Source organism: Aspergillus fischeri, genomic scaffold (assembly GCF_000149645.3).
Source record: "Aspergillus fischeri NRRL 181 1099437636245 genomic scaffold, whole genome shotgun sequence".
Taxonomy (NCBI): domain Eukaryota; kingdom Fungi; phylum Ascomycota; class Eurotiomycetes; order Eurotiales; family Aspergillaceae; genus Aspergillus; species Aspergillus fischeri.
The window spans coordinates 1,328,787-1,344,916 of NW_001509773.1; the positions used below are offsets into that span (position 1 = coordinate 1,328,787).

A 16,130-nucleotide genomic window follows, 5' to 3' on the forward strand; every position below is an offset into this window, starting at 1 on the left:
TGAAGCATTATCTTGAAAGCGCTCAGCTGTCTCAGGCAGCTTGCACTCTATCCTGCAGGAAAGCATGTTCAGCAAAAATTCGATCCCAGCCGGCCAATTGAAGCAACAGAGAGTTTCAGGATTTGAATGTCTCGTATCCTTCAGTGTAGAGTTTCTATGGTACGAACCTCAAGGAGAGACAGCGGCGGCAAGCATGACCGCGTGGATCTAAATCGCACCGGGTCTTCAGCTTGCGACAAGTATTACAGGCCGTCATTGATCGTCGTATGCGACCTTTTGGACGAATTGTGTCGCCACTGGCACTGGATTCTGGTCGGCCGCTGCCGTCAGCGACATCGACCTTCGAGTTCTCCCACGCGGGGATCTCAAATTTGACATCTTCAACAGAAGTGGTGCGCGTCATGACCTCAGAGAATGGGTACTGATGGATCCGCAGCCAACAATGACTATGACTATCTAATAGGCGGAGAGGAAACAGACGGGTGTGGGAATCCAGAAAACGAAGATCCAGCGCAAATCATTAAGTAGCTTGGACATGTGGAGCGAGACAATTGCCTTTTTAACAGGCCATGATGGGCTAGGGGAATGAAATGGTGTTAGCTTGCTAGCCATTGACGAAATAGACTCCGCTGGAAGTTGGGTGTTCTGCGCCGCCACGGCCGGGCCAGCCTATCTTGAACCTGGGGTAAAAGCTAATCAGGGGCGCGATGCAACCAAGAGGCGCCTCTAGCGGGCTTCTAGAAAAGTAGAAACAGGCAGAAGGTGGTAGCGATACTTGCAGGCTGCAGTCAAAGAGGGGTTGACTGACATGCGCCATCTTAATCCTCCTGCATCCGATGAGAACCGGATTCTCTGAAATTCCCGCTTTCAGAGCAATGAGGGGTTAGATTTAGCGATGGAAAGAAAAGGAGAAAAGCAACCCCAGCACGCAATTAGTTGGAAGACATTGTCCGGGACATTTGATTTGTTGATAGACAACGTTGCTTATCTTGATCATCCAAGCTGGTAATCTTGCGGAGGGTCTGGCGGATGCTGCATCATGGCGGTTGTCTTATTTTTCCCACAGTGGAGCAGCGATATCGATGGGCCTCTTTCTGGTCCCGTCTAATCATCCTTAATCAAATTTCCCTTCACTTGTCTCTTCTGTTTCGCTATCACCCTTGCGGGTTTGAAAAGAGACCAAGCATTTAAATTTAGTATGGCCAACCCGGATAGGGGAAATCATGCAAATCAGTCTTGGGCGCCTGCGATTGCAAAGCATGACTAGTGACTGGTGAGCAGGCGCGATCGTCGCCGAAATGTATCTATATCGAACCAACCAGTGCGGAGATAGCCATTATCTATCCCAGACCGCCGATGATGTGATCTCGACGTGGAATAAAACGGCTAGTTACGGTAATAATTTTGCCGGTTACTGCCTGGTCGGAGATTAATTTCGATCCGTCCCAATAGGAGTGTTGCATATGGTAGTTGATGCACCTTTCGTGTTCGGGCTGTAAGCCATGGGAAGCTTCTGAACAGACTGGTTGAGGAGACGTCACTGTTCATCAATTAGTTATGGAGACATGGCTTCGCCTGGAATCCTGATTCGCTTCTGCACTTGTCCTGCTGCAGCCCACGGTCAGGTACTTGACGAACAGCCTTCACTTTCCGAGATTCAGTGATCAGTAGCGCAGGACAGGGGTTCGACTGTCCAGTGTAAAAACACGTCGTAAAGTCGCATTGGTCAATCCTGTGCCATTGGCCAACCCGACAGGCACCGGACATTAACAGCTGACTTGTGGACCCTCTGAATCAGAATAGGCTGCTAGGATGTTACCGACATCCCCGCATGAAAAGTCTCAGACTTATGAGCCCGTTCCAAACAGAATAAAATTGGTAAAACTGAAAGTCACGGCTCTAGGCCACTTTAGCCAGAAGATCATACCTCCTGTCTAATTAGAAAAAAGGCCTGTCCGAACTTACTCTTCAATTTGTGGAAACACAAAAGGCCGACCTGCTGGAAAGGTACAGGCAATGCCAAGAGGCTTTAATTAGTGTCGAGATTCTGTTAAGCAATCTTAGCGCAGGATTCTACCTCGGTCACCGGCGCATAGCTTATTTTGGAAGGTGGCAAGCCGCAAGCAACAGCAGATGTCTGAGCGTAAGGGAAAAAGGCGCGTTTTGGGCTAGTTCGTGCCGCTAGCATGTGCCAATCTCCTCACCGGTCCCTGTGAGTTATTATGTTGGACAAGACACTTGGAGCATGAACCGGCGGTCTTGAAGAACAGGGATCATGCTTAGTGTGCCTTCAAGTGACAGGACAGGCCCCCTGTACGATGAATGCCAGCCAATAGTTACCCATTTTTGCCATAGACGCCAAGCCAGCCCTCGTTCTTCGCTCCATCGTGCTGTCTAAGTGGACCAGTGGGACGCTGGCAACGATTGGCATGGGTATTGGCAGCTCACATACTGCGTGCACCCCGCAGCTTTGATAAAATGGTTGCATTGAATAGACATGTCTCACATGCTATCGCGCAATAATGCGTCCAATTGACCTTTGAAAACGAAAGATCAGCTATCACACCACCGAGACCAAGACATAATAATATCGCAAATCTGAATGACCGAGGGCTTTCGGAGAGCTCCGACCGTAGAGATAACGCAATCCCTATCGAGGATTGTACCTGCATCCGAAAGTTTGTTGGAGATTGTCCTTTGTCAGTCCGATTGCTTGATGCTCGGATGGCCTGATCATGAAAATTTTCTCCCAAACTGTTGCAAGGCAGCAAAGGATCTGACTGCAGAGAAGCAGAAGAGGAATCTGAAGGGAAGCTAGTGCGTATGGGCAAATCAAGGCCCAACTTAGTCTTTTCTCCCTTTTTTTTCGCCTTTCTTTTTTGGCTCGCTTATGAGGTGGCACGCTCGTATCTGGCAAACTTTCGCGATCGACGATCATCCTCCTAAGCCTGTTGTCAAGTGACTGGTGGTGTGAAGCCAATCTTTCAACATCCAGTGGGAAAGTAAGATTCAGCTTGATGACAGAAGGAAACCGATAGGCCGAGATCAGTGCGCATCAAACCCATCTTGTATGTAGACTAGCCCAGGAACGGATGTCAAATCCAACAGATTTCGTCAGAGAGAAGAACAGAGGCATTGATAACTAGATGTTGAGGACATTCTGTAGAAAAGATGTCCTTACCGCTGTGGTTATGTGCGAGTATAAATACTGTCGATTGAAGAGACGTGAAAGGGTCTAGACACATGATATTTGCTTCCTCAGGCAACATACGACTCCATTCGTGCAGCCAGTGTAACACTGTAATCCTGGCCAGTCGTGCTTGGTAGAATGCATTTACCTAATGTTTTCAGGAAAGGGGCGCCAATTCGTCCCAATTCTGCAACGCCCAGGACTAAAGAGAGAAAAATTTTTTCCTCTTGCATCAATTGAGCGACCTTGGCCGGATATCGACGGTCAAAACTTCTGTAACGTGTTCTCAAGCTTTGCTTTGAATGGTCCTGCCCATTACCATGAGCGATACTAACCTTGATGAGTGGACGACAGGTTTGAACTGACCGCACCCTGCGAGATCCTATACCTACGGAATTCGTCTGAAATGCCCCAGCAAGTGCAGGCATTACTCCTTCCCCACCATCTGGCCATACATGGGGACCCTGGAGGCCAGAAGCAATTGACGCCGGCTTCCCAATGCGTCTCTTCTTCAGGTTCTCATTGACAGAGGTCCTGCTGGACATCTGGCGTCAAGACAGTCCGAAGACGAGGTGACATTCATGAATTGCCACTGGGGCCGGACATGGTCGACGATGCTCAATGTGTCTCCGTTCTATCCCACAGGTAGGGTCTTAGCGACCACTGGAAGAGGATGCGCATCGCACGCAGAGAAGAGGATGAGCGCTGAAACACAAAAGTCGAAAAGCCTACTTGAAGCGCGCATTGCTCGCTGATGGATACATTCGGCGGACGAAGAATCTTAGTACGTTTCAGCGTAGGAATTTGCAAATCTAGATTGAATGGAAACGAAAGCTACCTCCTGCGACAAACAATGCGAAATAAACTTCCGCACATCAATCTCGACCTCCTGATCAGTACCAGTGGAGTCAACCGGAGCGAGGAACGCGCGCTGCCTGCTGCCCAGTATCCAGCCAACATGTCACCATGACATTGGTCGGTACTCGAGGACCTCTAAATCCTGAGCGCGAGTAACACGCTCACGGTCAATATGTGTTCCAAGGAGCCACAAAAGAGTTGATAATGCACCGCAAGTATCACTCTTCTCGAGTTCTGACCTGAGCTCAGTCGCTTGTAGCGATAGTGTGGCCGTAGACCTTCGAAACCAGATTCGAAACAGAGAAAGCTCCCTCATATCGACATGATTGCAAGACCTACTACAACAGTCAAGAACCATCTATTGGTTACAATTGTCCGTGTTTCCAATCTTGCGGCTTGCTGTATATGGGATCTTCTTCGACGGCTGCTGCAAACTGAGATCAAACAACGGTCAGTACATCACGACCCATCATTGAAATGGCTGGGAGAGGATTGCGGAAAGGCATTCCTCAACGACTACAATCTCGTCAAACCTGTGTGCCTTCGGTCTTCCCAAGCTGTATGTGGAAACACCTGCGATGCAGTCCATAGTGCTTGTCTGGACACGAGCAAGAGTGTGTTTGCCTCGACTAGACAATAACCCTCGCAATCAAAACAAAAGGACTTATCTCTCAGCGAAGGATCACGATAGAGTGGCCTTGACACTAATTCATCTATTCACTGGGGGGATTTTTCCGATACCAGCCACAGAAAACACCAATGATTGGTGGGCCATGGGCTCATGATTGTTGTTCAACGCTGCATTGACCCAATTTGGCGCACATCGGATGACCGCCGACAAGAGCCCTGGAAGCGCAGCGATTATGTTTTGTGGCCATGTTCCTTGTTTGGTGCAATGATAGAGGACTTCACTTGCGAGTTCCGAGCGAGGATTGGTCGTGGTCTCGCAGGTAGACGGCGGTGAGAAGCGCAAAACCGGGAGGAATTGACGAACGCGCATCATTAAATCACGTCCTTACATTAAAGCTGAACCCACAGACCAACATTGTCTTCTGGCAGGGAGATTGAGAAGAGATTAGCAAACAGGTATGGGGAGGACAGCCGTGGAAATTGTTACTCAACCTGGCATCTATCGAGATCTCAGCAGTGCATCACAACGGACCCCGACAATGTACCACGCAGGGTACTCGTTGGAGACTGGAACGAGTAATAAGTCTCGGCCTGCCCTGAATTCTGTATATGCTCTGCAAGGAACCCAGGTATACACCGATAAACAAATAGAACGTACGAGTGTGGCCAGAAATGGAAATCTATCAGGGATAAGGGGCAAGTGCGTTGGCTATATGCCATGTATTGGATGCAGTAGTCGCACAGGTAGGAGAAACCCCTCCAGTGGCACTCCGTCTCCCCGTCTGATTCTGACAGGTTTCACTTCTCTCAGATACACTTTTCCCTGTCCTTGATCCCAAAGAATAGATTAGGGGGCAGGCTTGTCGGACTCGACTACCGATAGTTGGTGGACTATCACGGAGAGACTTGAATATTGAGATAAGGACCTCTTATTTCCTGAGAGAACAGGAACAGAGAAGGCACCATGACAAATACCGTGCCTCGGTGAGTATGGTGTAGATCATGATTGACAAAAAACGTGGCCCTCGTGGTGAACACATCATTAAGGCACAATTGCCAGAGTCCTCGCTTCCAGAAACTACCCATCGTGGAGCCGTCAGGGAATAGACGGTCAATGATAATGCCACGCCGATTGTCTCAGACACGGAGAACTTTACGAGACAAAGAGAACCTTACGAAACAAAAAGCAGGACCTGGAAAAAGGCCGCCCGACGATCATGAAGTTCGTGGGCTCCTGTGTACTGGGAAATCAGCCGTCGATCATCCGCACGTGACGGGCTAGTATAGAGTGACGCGACGAACACCAAGTCCGCTGCTAACCAACCCAGTTACCCAAGGGTTGCGAAATCAAAACGGGGCTGGAGTAAGTTAGTGCTTCTGACCGCCCTACCAGGGAACTAGGGTGGCATTTTCACTGCGACTTATTGCAGAAAGTACTGCGAGGCAGGGAAAGTTCGTTCATTCAAGGGGATATGATTCGCCAGCTACGTTTGGGACTATAAGACAAATCTTGGACTATTGGATTCAAGGTTCCCCAGTTCCCAACATGGCAAGCTCAAAGTATCGAGAGATTGGGGAAACTTCGGAGAATTGCCATCAAGTAAATGGGCGTTTCTAGTAGACTAGTTTATCTATGGGGCGTTGGAAGAACTCGTGGAGGCGTGGGCTTGTCGATGAGACATCATGAATCCAAAATGATGTCAACGGCCACTACCCCGGGAATGTAATAACAAGTATGGAGCAGTAGCTAAGAGAATAATACGGAGTAATCTTTAAATGTTCGATTGACATTCGAAGGTCGAACTCAAGAGATTGCTGAGATATACGCCATACCCGACAATATAATATAAGACAACCCGTGAGCAACGTGTAATTCAGAGTTCGTACTATCCCCGGTGAGGCATATCTTCCGGCCGTCCACTATGGATAACTAGTAGATAGATACTACCTTACTGGATGGCGAAATAAGGCTCAATGTGACAAGGACAAGAACTCTTTATGTCTGCGCCAAAGATGTCCCGGTTCGAACCAACCGAGAGTGAGACGATCCCAGGTACCAGGAATGCTCTCGGTCGAGAAAGGTGACACGGCAGCCAAAGATGACAAATTCCAGCTGCAACCATTCTAACTTCACAGAGGTACGATCCGAATCGTCGGGTAGATGGACAATGGTCTCCTGAGCAGTAGGTAAGGTAGATCTGTTCTTCAACATCGTTACCGTTCATTCCAATCGTCTCTTATGGTAGCAATTCTCTGGGGGGAGCAGGCATGTAGTACGTTGCAGGGAAACATTCCGATCCTATCCCGTCGTCGAGAAGGTAGATTCTTCATACTGCAAGATCCAGAATTGATCTGCACAGTTACTCCATTCATGCACGATCTGAGTCTTCTGTGATGATTGGTTCTTGGAGGGTGACTGGCTGACTGCGCTAAATCTAGTACGTAGTATTTGTGTAGTAAGTGGGTACGCCTGGCAGTGGAACTGTGGCAGGCTGGCAGTCACCCCTAGACTCGCTATACTTATCTAGGTAAAGGTAGTAGGTACAGCCTCAGATACCTTACGCCGGGGTTACGGAGTACCCAGTATCCCCTACCTGTTATCGCGCGGTAATAACGTATCTACTAGGCACATCCCGCGGTGCAAAACTAGTGGCGACTGGCGTCCTGTCAGGCTCCATTTCAGCCTCGATCCATCCTCGGCTGCCCCCTAACTGTAGACACACGGAAACTCAAGTCCTTGTCCAGCCTGTCATCTGCAGGCTGCAGCTGGTACAATTTGGAATTCTGTTCCAAGACATGGAGTGCGTATGGAGTCCGGATCACGGAGTACCTCGGGAATCAGGTCTAAAGTGCAATGCAAACACCATAGCGAAAGCACAATCTATACTGCTACTGTTATATAATCTGTAGAAGTATGTACTGCGACTCCTGGCCAACAACAGACTCGGCGCCAATGATGGGTTGTCGTATAATTTTCGGAAAAGGGACCAAAACATTCCCATTGACCTGGAGCATCCGCTGTCAACCTTGTTCATCAGGTTTGAATGTCAAGTGGCTTGATCTTCGCTTGTCAGAAGGCCAACGCTACCAAGGTGTCATTAATCAGGATTACTGACTTTCATCTGTGGCGTCATGCCGAAATTTACCCTTCATGCTGATGATGAATCATCAGTATTGGATTGACATCTGAAAACTGGAGAAATCGCAAAGCTTAGTTTGTATGAGTGTGTGAAATAAAGTAGAAGAAAAATAAAATAACAATGCGAATCATTTCATGGTTGCTCATCTGATGAATAATATGGAGTACTTCCACACCTCTCTAAAGCAAGCTGACCATGGCAAATGGGGGCTGAGGCCGCTGAGGGTTTGCAGGCCGAACTCTATCCAACAAGAGGTTGTCCGCCACGGCGCCACCTCCAATCTCTTTGGCTGTACCAAGGCTTCATTCATATTTCAGCGCGGTGTTTATAACCATTTTGAGTAAGTGAACAATGCTCTTTTTAGGCATCACCCGACATAATCATTGTTCCAGACACAAACTTTGACCATTCTCCCTGAGTTGATCATGGACTTCCCTGCTCCCCTAGCCGAATTTACTTAGCAATGTCGGTGAGCACTGGACAGTCTTGGTGACTGCTGGCCTAACCGCACGAACAGTTGGGACATACATGGTTACCCTTCAGAAAGGAGAACTACGTAGTATTAATTCAGTCATGGATCAATTCATTGGTGGACTCGATGAATCAGGTACACTGGGACTTCCCCCACGGGCCTGCCGTTCCCAGGCAATCCACCCCTATCTATGAGCCTATGAGCCTATGAGCCTATGGGATGGGTTCAGGCCAAGAGACCAATCCGGGATTTGGGGCTTCCTGCCACTGTCCTGCATGCCACAGCAACCCTTACCTCTACTTTCGTATCTGCTGTGGAGTATGGATGGGCAAGTAAAGCCTAAGTGTCTATTACTCATGACCAGGGAACTCCAGCGTGATCTGCGAGAATTGGGATAGTCATGAACTCATGATTAGGATAAAACTAGCGAGAAGATCCTTCGAAGTCATGTCTCGTGGATGACAACTCCCCACCACTGTTGTCATTGATTATTAAACTCGACGTATGCATTGGAACCACTATGTCAAGAACCTTTGGCGAACGATATGACCTTTTCTGGGAATTTTGAAAATTGAATCTTCCGATCGGCCCACAGCTCCAGGTCAATGGCAGCCTGCGACTTCAGCAGTTTTCTTGTCACCTGGGACTATCCGCAGTTTGCAATATGTAAGCACTCCACAGATGAAACGGCGAATGGAAGCAGTTCATGGTACTAGCTTGGCTGATTCCATGGTTGTATCCTCCCCGACTAGTGGTGTTCTGATCTCATGTGGCCCTCCAAATTGGACTATCTGACAATCTTGGCGCAACCTTGGCACAATGCGGATCCATTTTCAAGGTATCCCAGAAAACCCAGACGAAGGAAAGTCGAATCGTCTGTCTTGTGAAGTTGTGGTCCCGGAACTATGGAACTCCGCCTTGAGTCGAATTGGCTGCAGCCAACGATGGCCTATCGCGCACGTCACGTCATTCGTTGATACGGGCTGCAGAAGTGGTTACGGCTACCTTAGTAGGTACAAAGTATAGAGTACGGAGTACTCTATACACTTTCGATTCTTGATAATATGGAAGTGCACAACCTAAACCACTAGTCGTGGTTCTATGCCTGGTCGTAGGGCCGCATGCCAGTTTCGCTACCCACCCCCTAGCCGATAGTTGACATGTCATATGCACGGAGGCAGCGGATCTTGCATACTGCCTCTCCTGTTTGCACTGCGCAAACAGTTACTACACAGTATGGGCGCCCTGTTGTCACACCAATCAGTCTTATTGACTCTTTATCAGCGTCATGCGAGGCTACTATTTGGTCAATGGCCCAAGCAGCACACTGTCAACAGAATAACTATCTTGTTGCTTTGACCTGGCCCCTTCTTCGGGTCAATTATTGGAACTCGGTTGCCAGGCAGCAGTGCCGTAATTCGTGTAGTTATGCAAGGACCTTTCTTCTCCCCGCGATCTTCTGACTTCCCACCTTGTCTCCGTCGTCGGAGTCATGGGGATTGGTCCTATCAGCAATTGGATGATCGGGATGTGAATGATGTGCAGTGGACTGCATGTAACTAATGTACAGTGACGGAGGAGACAGGACGACGTGGATCCTGGTTCACCACATATTGCAGCTCCAATCCCAGTGTTGTAGGTGGGGCTTCGAACAAAGGAACACCTCGGGCGATCAGCCCTTCCTTGTCCAGGAAGTTGGGAAACTGCGATCCCCGGATTCGGACTAGTCTCGTCTGACAGTAGGCCCTGCCGACGTCAAGCAAGTTAGGGTTTCGACTGTCACCCATTCACCCAGTCATCCCCAGTTCAGCCCTCGCAGCCCCTTCTTCATCGGTTCTTTTGCCACACTATTCGGTCGATCTCGCTGCGACGCGCTGAGCCGTCGATCGGTTGGTTCATGTCAGTTACTGCCACTTGCAGCGGGATTCCGGTAAATTGGATGATTGGAAAATGTGGATTTCTAGAGGGGCAGTCCGTACAATGGATCTCATACTATTAGTGTACTCCAACTGCATTCATGATTAATCTTCTTTCTCTTGCTGGATTAACATCAGCCATCTGTTATTTTGTGTTCGTCCCAGGTGACACTGTTTCTCACAATCTATACTCTACACTATCCTACTGTTATCCGACCCAGACTGCCTACTTCTCTCTATCATCCTGATCTGCTGCTGTTGTCCTCACTCTTTACTGCTCCAGGCTCCGCGTCTCTCTGACACAATTACCCAAGTGGGTCCAATTCGGCGAGGGACACCTGGCGATCACTTTTGGTTTTCCTGTACTCCGTAGATTCCACCGAGACTCTGAGTGTCAAAACCCATTTGTAAGTCCCTTTGCCAGTTGCAGCCTTAGTTGCCCTTGTGGACAACTGGACATGGGTCTAGGTGGACATGTATTATTAGCATTGTTATTATTGAAAGTTTGAAACAATGTCAGCCACCCATCCAACTAACCTTCTATCCGATTCAGATTTCAGATAAGCTACCACGTTTTATTTCGCTATTTGGCTCAAAATCCTTCTGGAATACAGTAGTTCCTCCCCCCGCTTTTGTTCATCCTCAACCATGCATGCCGTCAAAACACTGCATAACGATATTGCCCAGTGGCGCTAATGACAAGTTAACAACAGCTCGGGAAGCAAAGGCTTGAGCGCCATCATCCTTGGGCCCCCGATTCCTGAGTCTGGTGCCTGGGGATCCCAGACTATGGGGCAAGAGGTTCATAGATGACAGGGTGTTCAGACATCAGGAACGACACCCTGCCACTAGCAATATTCGCGAAAGCGCCTAAAAAGTTTAGAAGACACTAGAGTCTTTTAGTCGGTTTCTGGAAGGTTACTAGTAACAAAACATTGGGCATGAGGGGGGTTCAGGCTCTCTGATCAAGTTTGAGCTCAGATTTGGGGCTGTCTCCATTTTTTTCTGACAGAAAGACATGCCGACGACTGACAAGACTAGGAAATCCTATCGCTCCCGATTGAGATCTATTGATTCTGACTACTCCATACCTGCTGTGCATACCTAGGATGGTCACCTCTACCTCTGATTTGATACATTGGTAAGCCCATGGATCTTGAACCAGGTTTGTGCTCCTGGTTCGATCCCTTTCAGTGGAGACACCGAGATAGTCACTATACCAACGAGCATGTGGAAAACCACCTCTGACACACAGATCATCATCTGTAGCTCCCTTGCAATGTGTGAAGGGTGACCTTCTTAGGTCGTCGAGACTGGTGCTCAATCAGGACTGGGACATCAGTCTATCTACTACTTACGGAGTACTAATCAAGGGCAGCTCCAGATCCTTGGCTCCATCTGTCAACCGCTTGGGATATTTTTGATAGGGCTCTTAAAGGATTATTCTCAAATTGAAAATTCGTTTTCGGCACCCCATTTTTCTTATTTTATAGATTATCACTTTTCTGCCAGTTCGTACTGATACCTTGCCCCCTGTGCGGAAGTTTCCAAGCCTCCCGCCCAAGACTCCAACAGTTCCGAATTGTAAAATTCTGAACTCCAAATCTCTCTTACCTTACCCCTTCCCCTCCTTTAGCCAGTCTCCCCCTTCTAATCTAAGCCTTTTAACCTGCTACGTATTTTAACCCGATTAATCATGGATGCCATTATTTCGGTTCCCGAACGAAGGAACTGACGGTCGTCTGTAGTTTGTGGCTACTGTATCCACTTCCACCCACGATCATCGATTCTCTTGGATCCGCCTCTTTCCCACCCCCTGTTCTTGACTTTTTGACTGCTTCCATGGATTCGCTTGAGAACATTCACGCCTCCAAGAATCTTAAGCATTCTAAAGATGGTTACTGGACTAACGCTCTTACAGGTGGTCGTGCAGAATTCCCAGTGGTGTGTCACAATTCTCAATGCGGTTCATTTGCGAATTTGACATTCGTTGATCTCGATTCTCGAGTCCTATCTGGGTACCTAGGCAAGTATGTGTATTAGACTGAGAATCTGACACTACTTTACACTTTTACATATTTTTCTATTCCTCTAATTGGGCCGCTGAGAAAAGCAGGAAAAAAAAAGAAAGGAGGGAAATGAAGGTCTGAACCCCGACGACAGATCTTGTCCAGCCCCGATCCAATTGTTTAGCTGCCTCATACTCTTTACCTTGCATAACCTTGGTTCAGCTGTCTCCATCGTCATCGTGAGCGGCAATGTCAAGATACCAATATTTTCGACTGTTTTATTTTTATTTGAGTTTTTGATTTTTGATTTTTGATTTTTTATTTTTATTTTATTTCTGTTTCGATTTATTTTAATTTATTTAATTTTTTCTTATTTCTGGTAGGTAACATAATCAAATATAATACTCATAATTGTCGCCCAATCCCCTCCATTTATCATTCATCAGCAGCATCATCGGATTACAATCTCCATCGTTCAGCCATTTGCTTTTTCCACAACCCTTCTTCTAGTACCGGCCTTTCTTCACCAATCCTTTACCTCTTCATATTCTTTTTCTTACTCTCCTTTCTCTTGGCCATTCATATAACTACACCAGGGAAACTGAACAGGCACACCTCCACTCCTGTTCTTGCATCTTGAAACTACGTCAAGCGATTGCCGTCGCCCGAGCACTCCAAATACTTGGCTCTGTGTCGATGCCGCAGGCCGGCTGTGCCTCTCCGAATCATCTGACTATACATTCAGATCTGCAGTTACTCTAGGCCCCTCCTTCTGATCCTTAGGACGAGTGATCGCTCCCCAGATCGACTCCTCAGTCTTGACTGTCTTATGTCCCAGCACGGTGAGGTGGATGACAAGAGTGGAAAAATGGCCATTTCATATGCAAGTGGACTTTCCGCCGATCACACCCAGTCTCTGCCCTCGTTTCGAGAGGTAAGGAAAAAGCATCGATTTCGCAAGACCTGATTCCTCGAATAGGAACATCGGCAGCTGACAGTCTGTAGCTTCTCCCGCCTCATCTACATGACGAAATCGAGTCCGGCTCATACCTGTCATCCCGACAACCATCATCGCACGAGCGTCCTGCGTCATTAAACCATGAATTGGGATCTGCATCCAGGCCCCTCTCAGGCCGGACACCCTACGAATCTCCTTCCAAGTTCCCGGTAGGGGACGTTCGCGACTATCCCATGGCTGATAGAATGCTGGGGGAACGGGCGCCTGTCCAGACACGGTTACCAGGGAACGGAGTACAGCCAGCAGCCGCTCGTGGCCCGAGTCCTATCCTGCCATCCATCCGAGACCTTCAAACCATTCCCGATCGCTCTCTGAAGGCGCCAGCCACCGGATTACCAGATCACCGGGGACCATCCCGGACGGATGCATTTCCGGTTCAGGAATTTCGAGGGGGTGCCGTTGGCGCATCAAGTTACTCTCCTACCGGTTTACCGGGCTCAATGTGTGACAGACGAGACCCATATGCTGGAAACAGCGTGCCGGCAGCGGTGCATGCTCAGCCACAGTATCCATCTTACCCGGGGGTCATCTATCAAAGCGATTCAGAGCAGGCCTCTTCGCAGTCATTGCCGCCATCACAGCAGTCAAACTTCGGCATCTTGGGGGACTCGGTCGATTCGAAGAACAAGCGCAGGCGAGGAAATCTTCCCAAGCCAGTCACTGATATTCTAAGGGCCTGGTTCCATGAGCATCTGGATCACCCTTACCCGAGCGAGGAAGATAAACAGATGTTTATGACTCGCACCGGGCTTACGATCAGCCAGGTTAGTTTCCCAGCACCATCTTCTTGATCCCATTCACTGACGGCTTGCGCACTGCAGATTAGCAACTGGTTTATTAATGCACGGAGACGACAGCTTCCCGCGCTTCGGAATCAGATGCGAAATGGTGCTAGTGATCTTGATTCGCAGCGGCAATCACCGTTCAGCGACATGGAGCAAACGTCTTCCGAGTCACCGAATAGGCTCAACAGTACGAACAAGCATTGAGCCGCCCTCTCATTCTTCCTCTGCCTGTTCCCCGAAGGGAACATCCCTGACTACGACGAGCAAGCCGAGCAAGACTAGACCCGTACGATCATGATACCCTCCGAACCTTTCCTAATATTCTAATTTCGTTGATGATCCTCTATATGGCTAGGCATTATATGTCAACGTTGAGACGAGTTTTATCCGGCCTGAGACCCATTCTCCACACCAGGGTCCATGTACTCTGGATATGCATACCAGGTGTTTTACGGGTTGTCATTTGTTTTGCTTATTATTTACACTACACCGATGCGTTTCCGTGTCTTCCCTTTTTGATATGCATTTATTGTGGTTATCATATGGTTTCTGATGAGTTGCAATGTTTGAGCGACACCCTGAGCATCTGAACGATCTGTACAAGTATGGATGATGTGATCATGTCATGTTAGTAGAACTTTCCAGCTACCTCTTTCACCCTGCACTGATCCTGTGCTTTTACTCTATCTCTTCTTCCTCCACCAACCAGACACATTCTGCGTTTTGGATACTAAGCAGACTGCATAATTTACCAAACTCCTTGATTTCTTTTTCGATTAGTCTTCGACTACGGGTCAGCACAAACGAGCATCGCGATTGCCGAGACTCTGCAGGCTGACCTTGGGCTCCCAGTGACACAGCGGGAAGGCTCGATATGCGGAAGCGTATTCCACAATATTCCCATGTCTACCTTGAAACCTTCGTGCCCCTGCTCTAGTTCATCCGCCCAGGAGTGAGCCATGGAAGCCAGATTGGCCGATCTTTTGGACCCAAGTTCGCTAAAGACATGGGGCGAACCATGGTTCGGGGAAAAGTGGTCAAAACCATGGAACGAGTCAACACGACCCGCTCCAAAGTCTGCTCAGGCAGAAATGTTCGCCCATCATGATTTGTTGCGCCGGCCTATCGCAGATCCTGGCACACCAGATTGACACTTCCAAGTACCTCCTGAAGTTTGGAATATTGCATAGATAGATCACCTCCGGTACGAACTCGGCCTGTTGGAACGCTAATACTGGCACGACCACATACCAAAGCCGAGAGAAGGAGTCGCACTGCTTTTGTGGAACGGAAGACACATCTCTTGAACCTAAGCGGATTCTTTCTTCTACAAAGCACAGTACAGTGTTCCAGCATCAGCAGGATCGGGACGCCCACTGATGCACGTCATTCCGCCTGTCAAAAGGGTCGAGAGTCGAAGCCGAGTATGTGAGCTTCTAGTGAGCATTTCCCATCATCCTGCGCCACAGCCCGTATCATCGCAGGGTTCTTCACTCTCATACGTGAGTGGCTGGATGAGTTCCCGTTCCAACCACCATAGGCAATCGGAACATGCCATGCACGAACTGGCAGTTCAACCGTCCCCTCCCCTGCTTGCATGGGGCATAGAATATAGGAAGGGAAAGTTATGATTGGCACAGCGTCTACTTTTTAATTGTCATCCGGGAGGGTGTATTACTTGACTATGTAGTAGGAAATAATCTAACGCCAAAGCCCGTGCGCACATATCACTGATGCATGAAGCACGGGGGGGCTGTCGAGCGACAATTCGCGATCTATCCGATCATGATGTATCACATGGCGGTGAAGGCGGCTGCACAGGAGGGTAGGGAGGGGTCGGATTTCCTGGTTTTCCACCTGCAAGACGTGAGGAGATGTATTCCGAACTCACTAGTTAAATATTTAACCAACGGACGCTTGAATAAGGGCGATCAGTACTCAGTAGTCGCTACTCGGTAGAGTTATCCTGTTGGTGGTTTATTGACGTCTACGAACTATGGATAGCATCATCACCATCATCATCGAGTCTCTCGCCCTCGCCCTCGCCCTCGCCATCGCTATCGCCATCGCCATCGCCCGATACAGTTCCATCAGGCTGGTAACTTCGAGGCT

The 16,130-nt window shown here is 48.6% G+C and overlaps 1 protein-coding gene across 1 annotated transcript, besides 6 other annotated features; it reads left to right on the forward strand.

The window, feature by feature from the left end:
* Window positions 1-5,824: 5,824 nt before the first annotated feature.
* Window positions 5,825-5,861: a microsatellite.
* A 2,617-nt stretch (window positions 5,862-8,478) lies between these two features.
* Window positions 8,479-8,506: a microsatellite.
* A 3,985-nt stretch (window positions 8,507-12,491) lies between these two features.
* Window positions 12,492-12,549: a microsatellite.
* Window positions 12,503-12,545: a microsatellite.
* Window positions 12,550-13,044: 495 nt separating the features above from the next.
* On the forward strand, window positions 13,045-14,300 carry NFIA_105940 (homeobox domain-containing protein; the record flags this gene model as incomplete). The annotated part of the gene is made up of 4 exons (XM_001267002.1): window positions 13,045-13,149; window positions 13,221-13,997; window positions 14,055-14,205; window positions 14,260-14,300. 4 exons carry the CDS (start codon window positions 13,045-13,047, stop codon window positions 14,298-14,300), a joined length of 1,074 nt encoding a protein of 357 aa, XP_001267003.1.
* Window positions 14,301-16,022: 1,722 nt separating this feature from the next.
* Window positions 16,023-16,095: a microsatellite.
* Window positions 16,048-16,095: a microsatellite.
* Window positions 16,096-16,130: the final 35 nt, after the last annotated feature.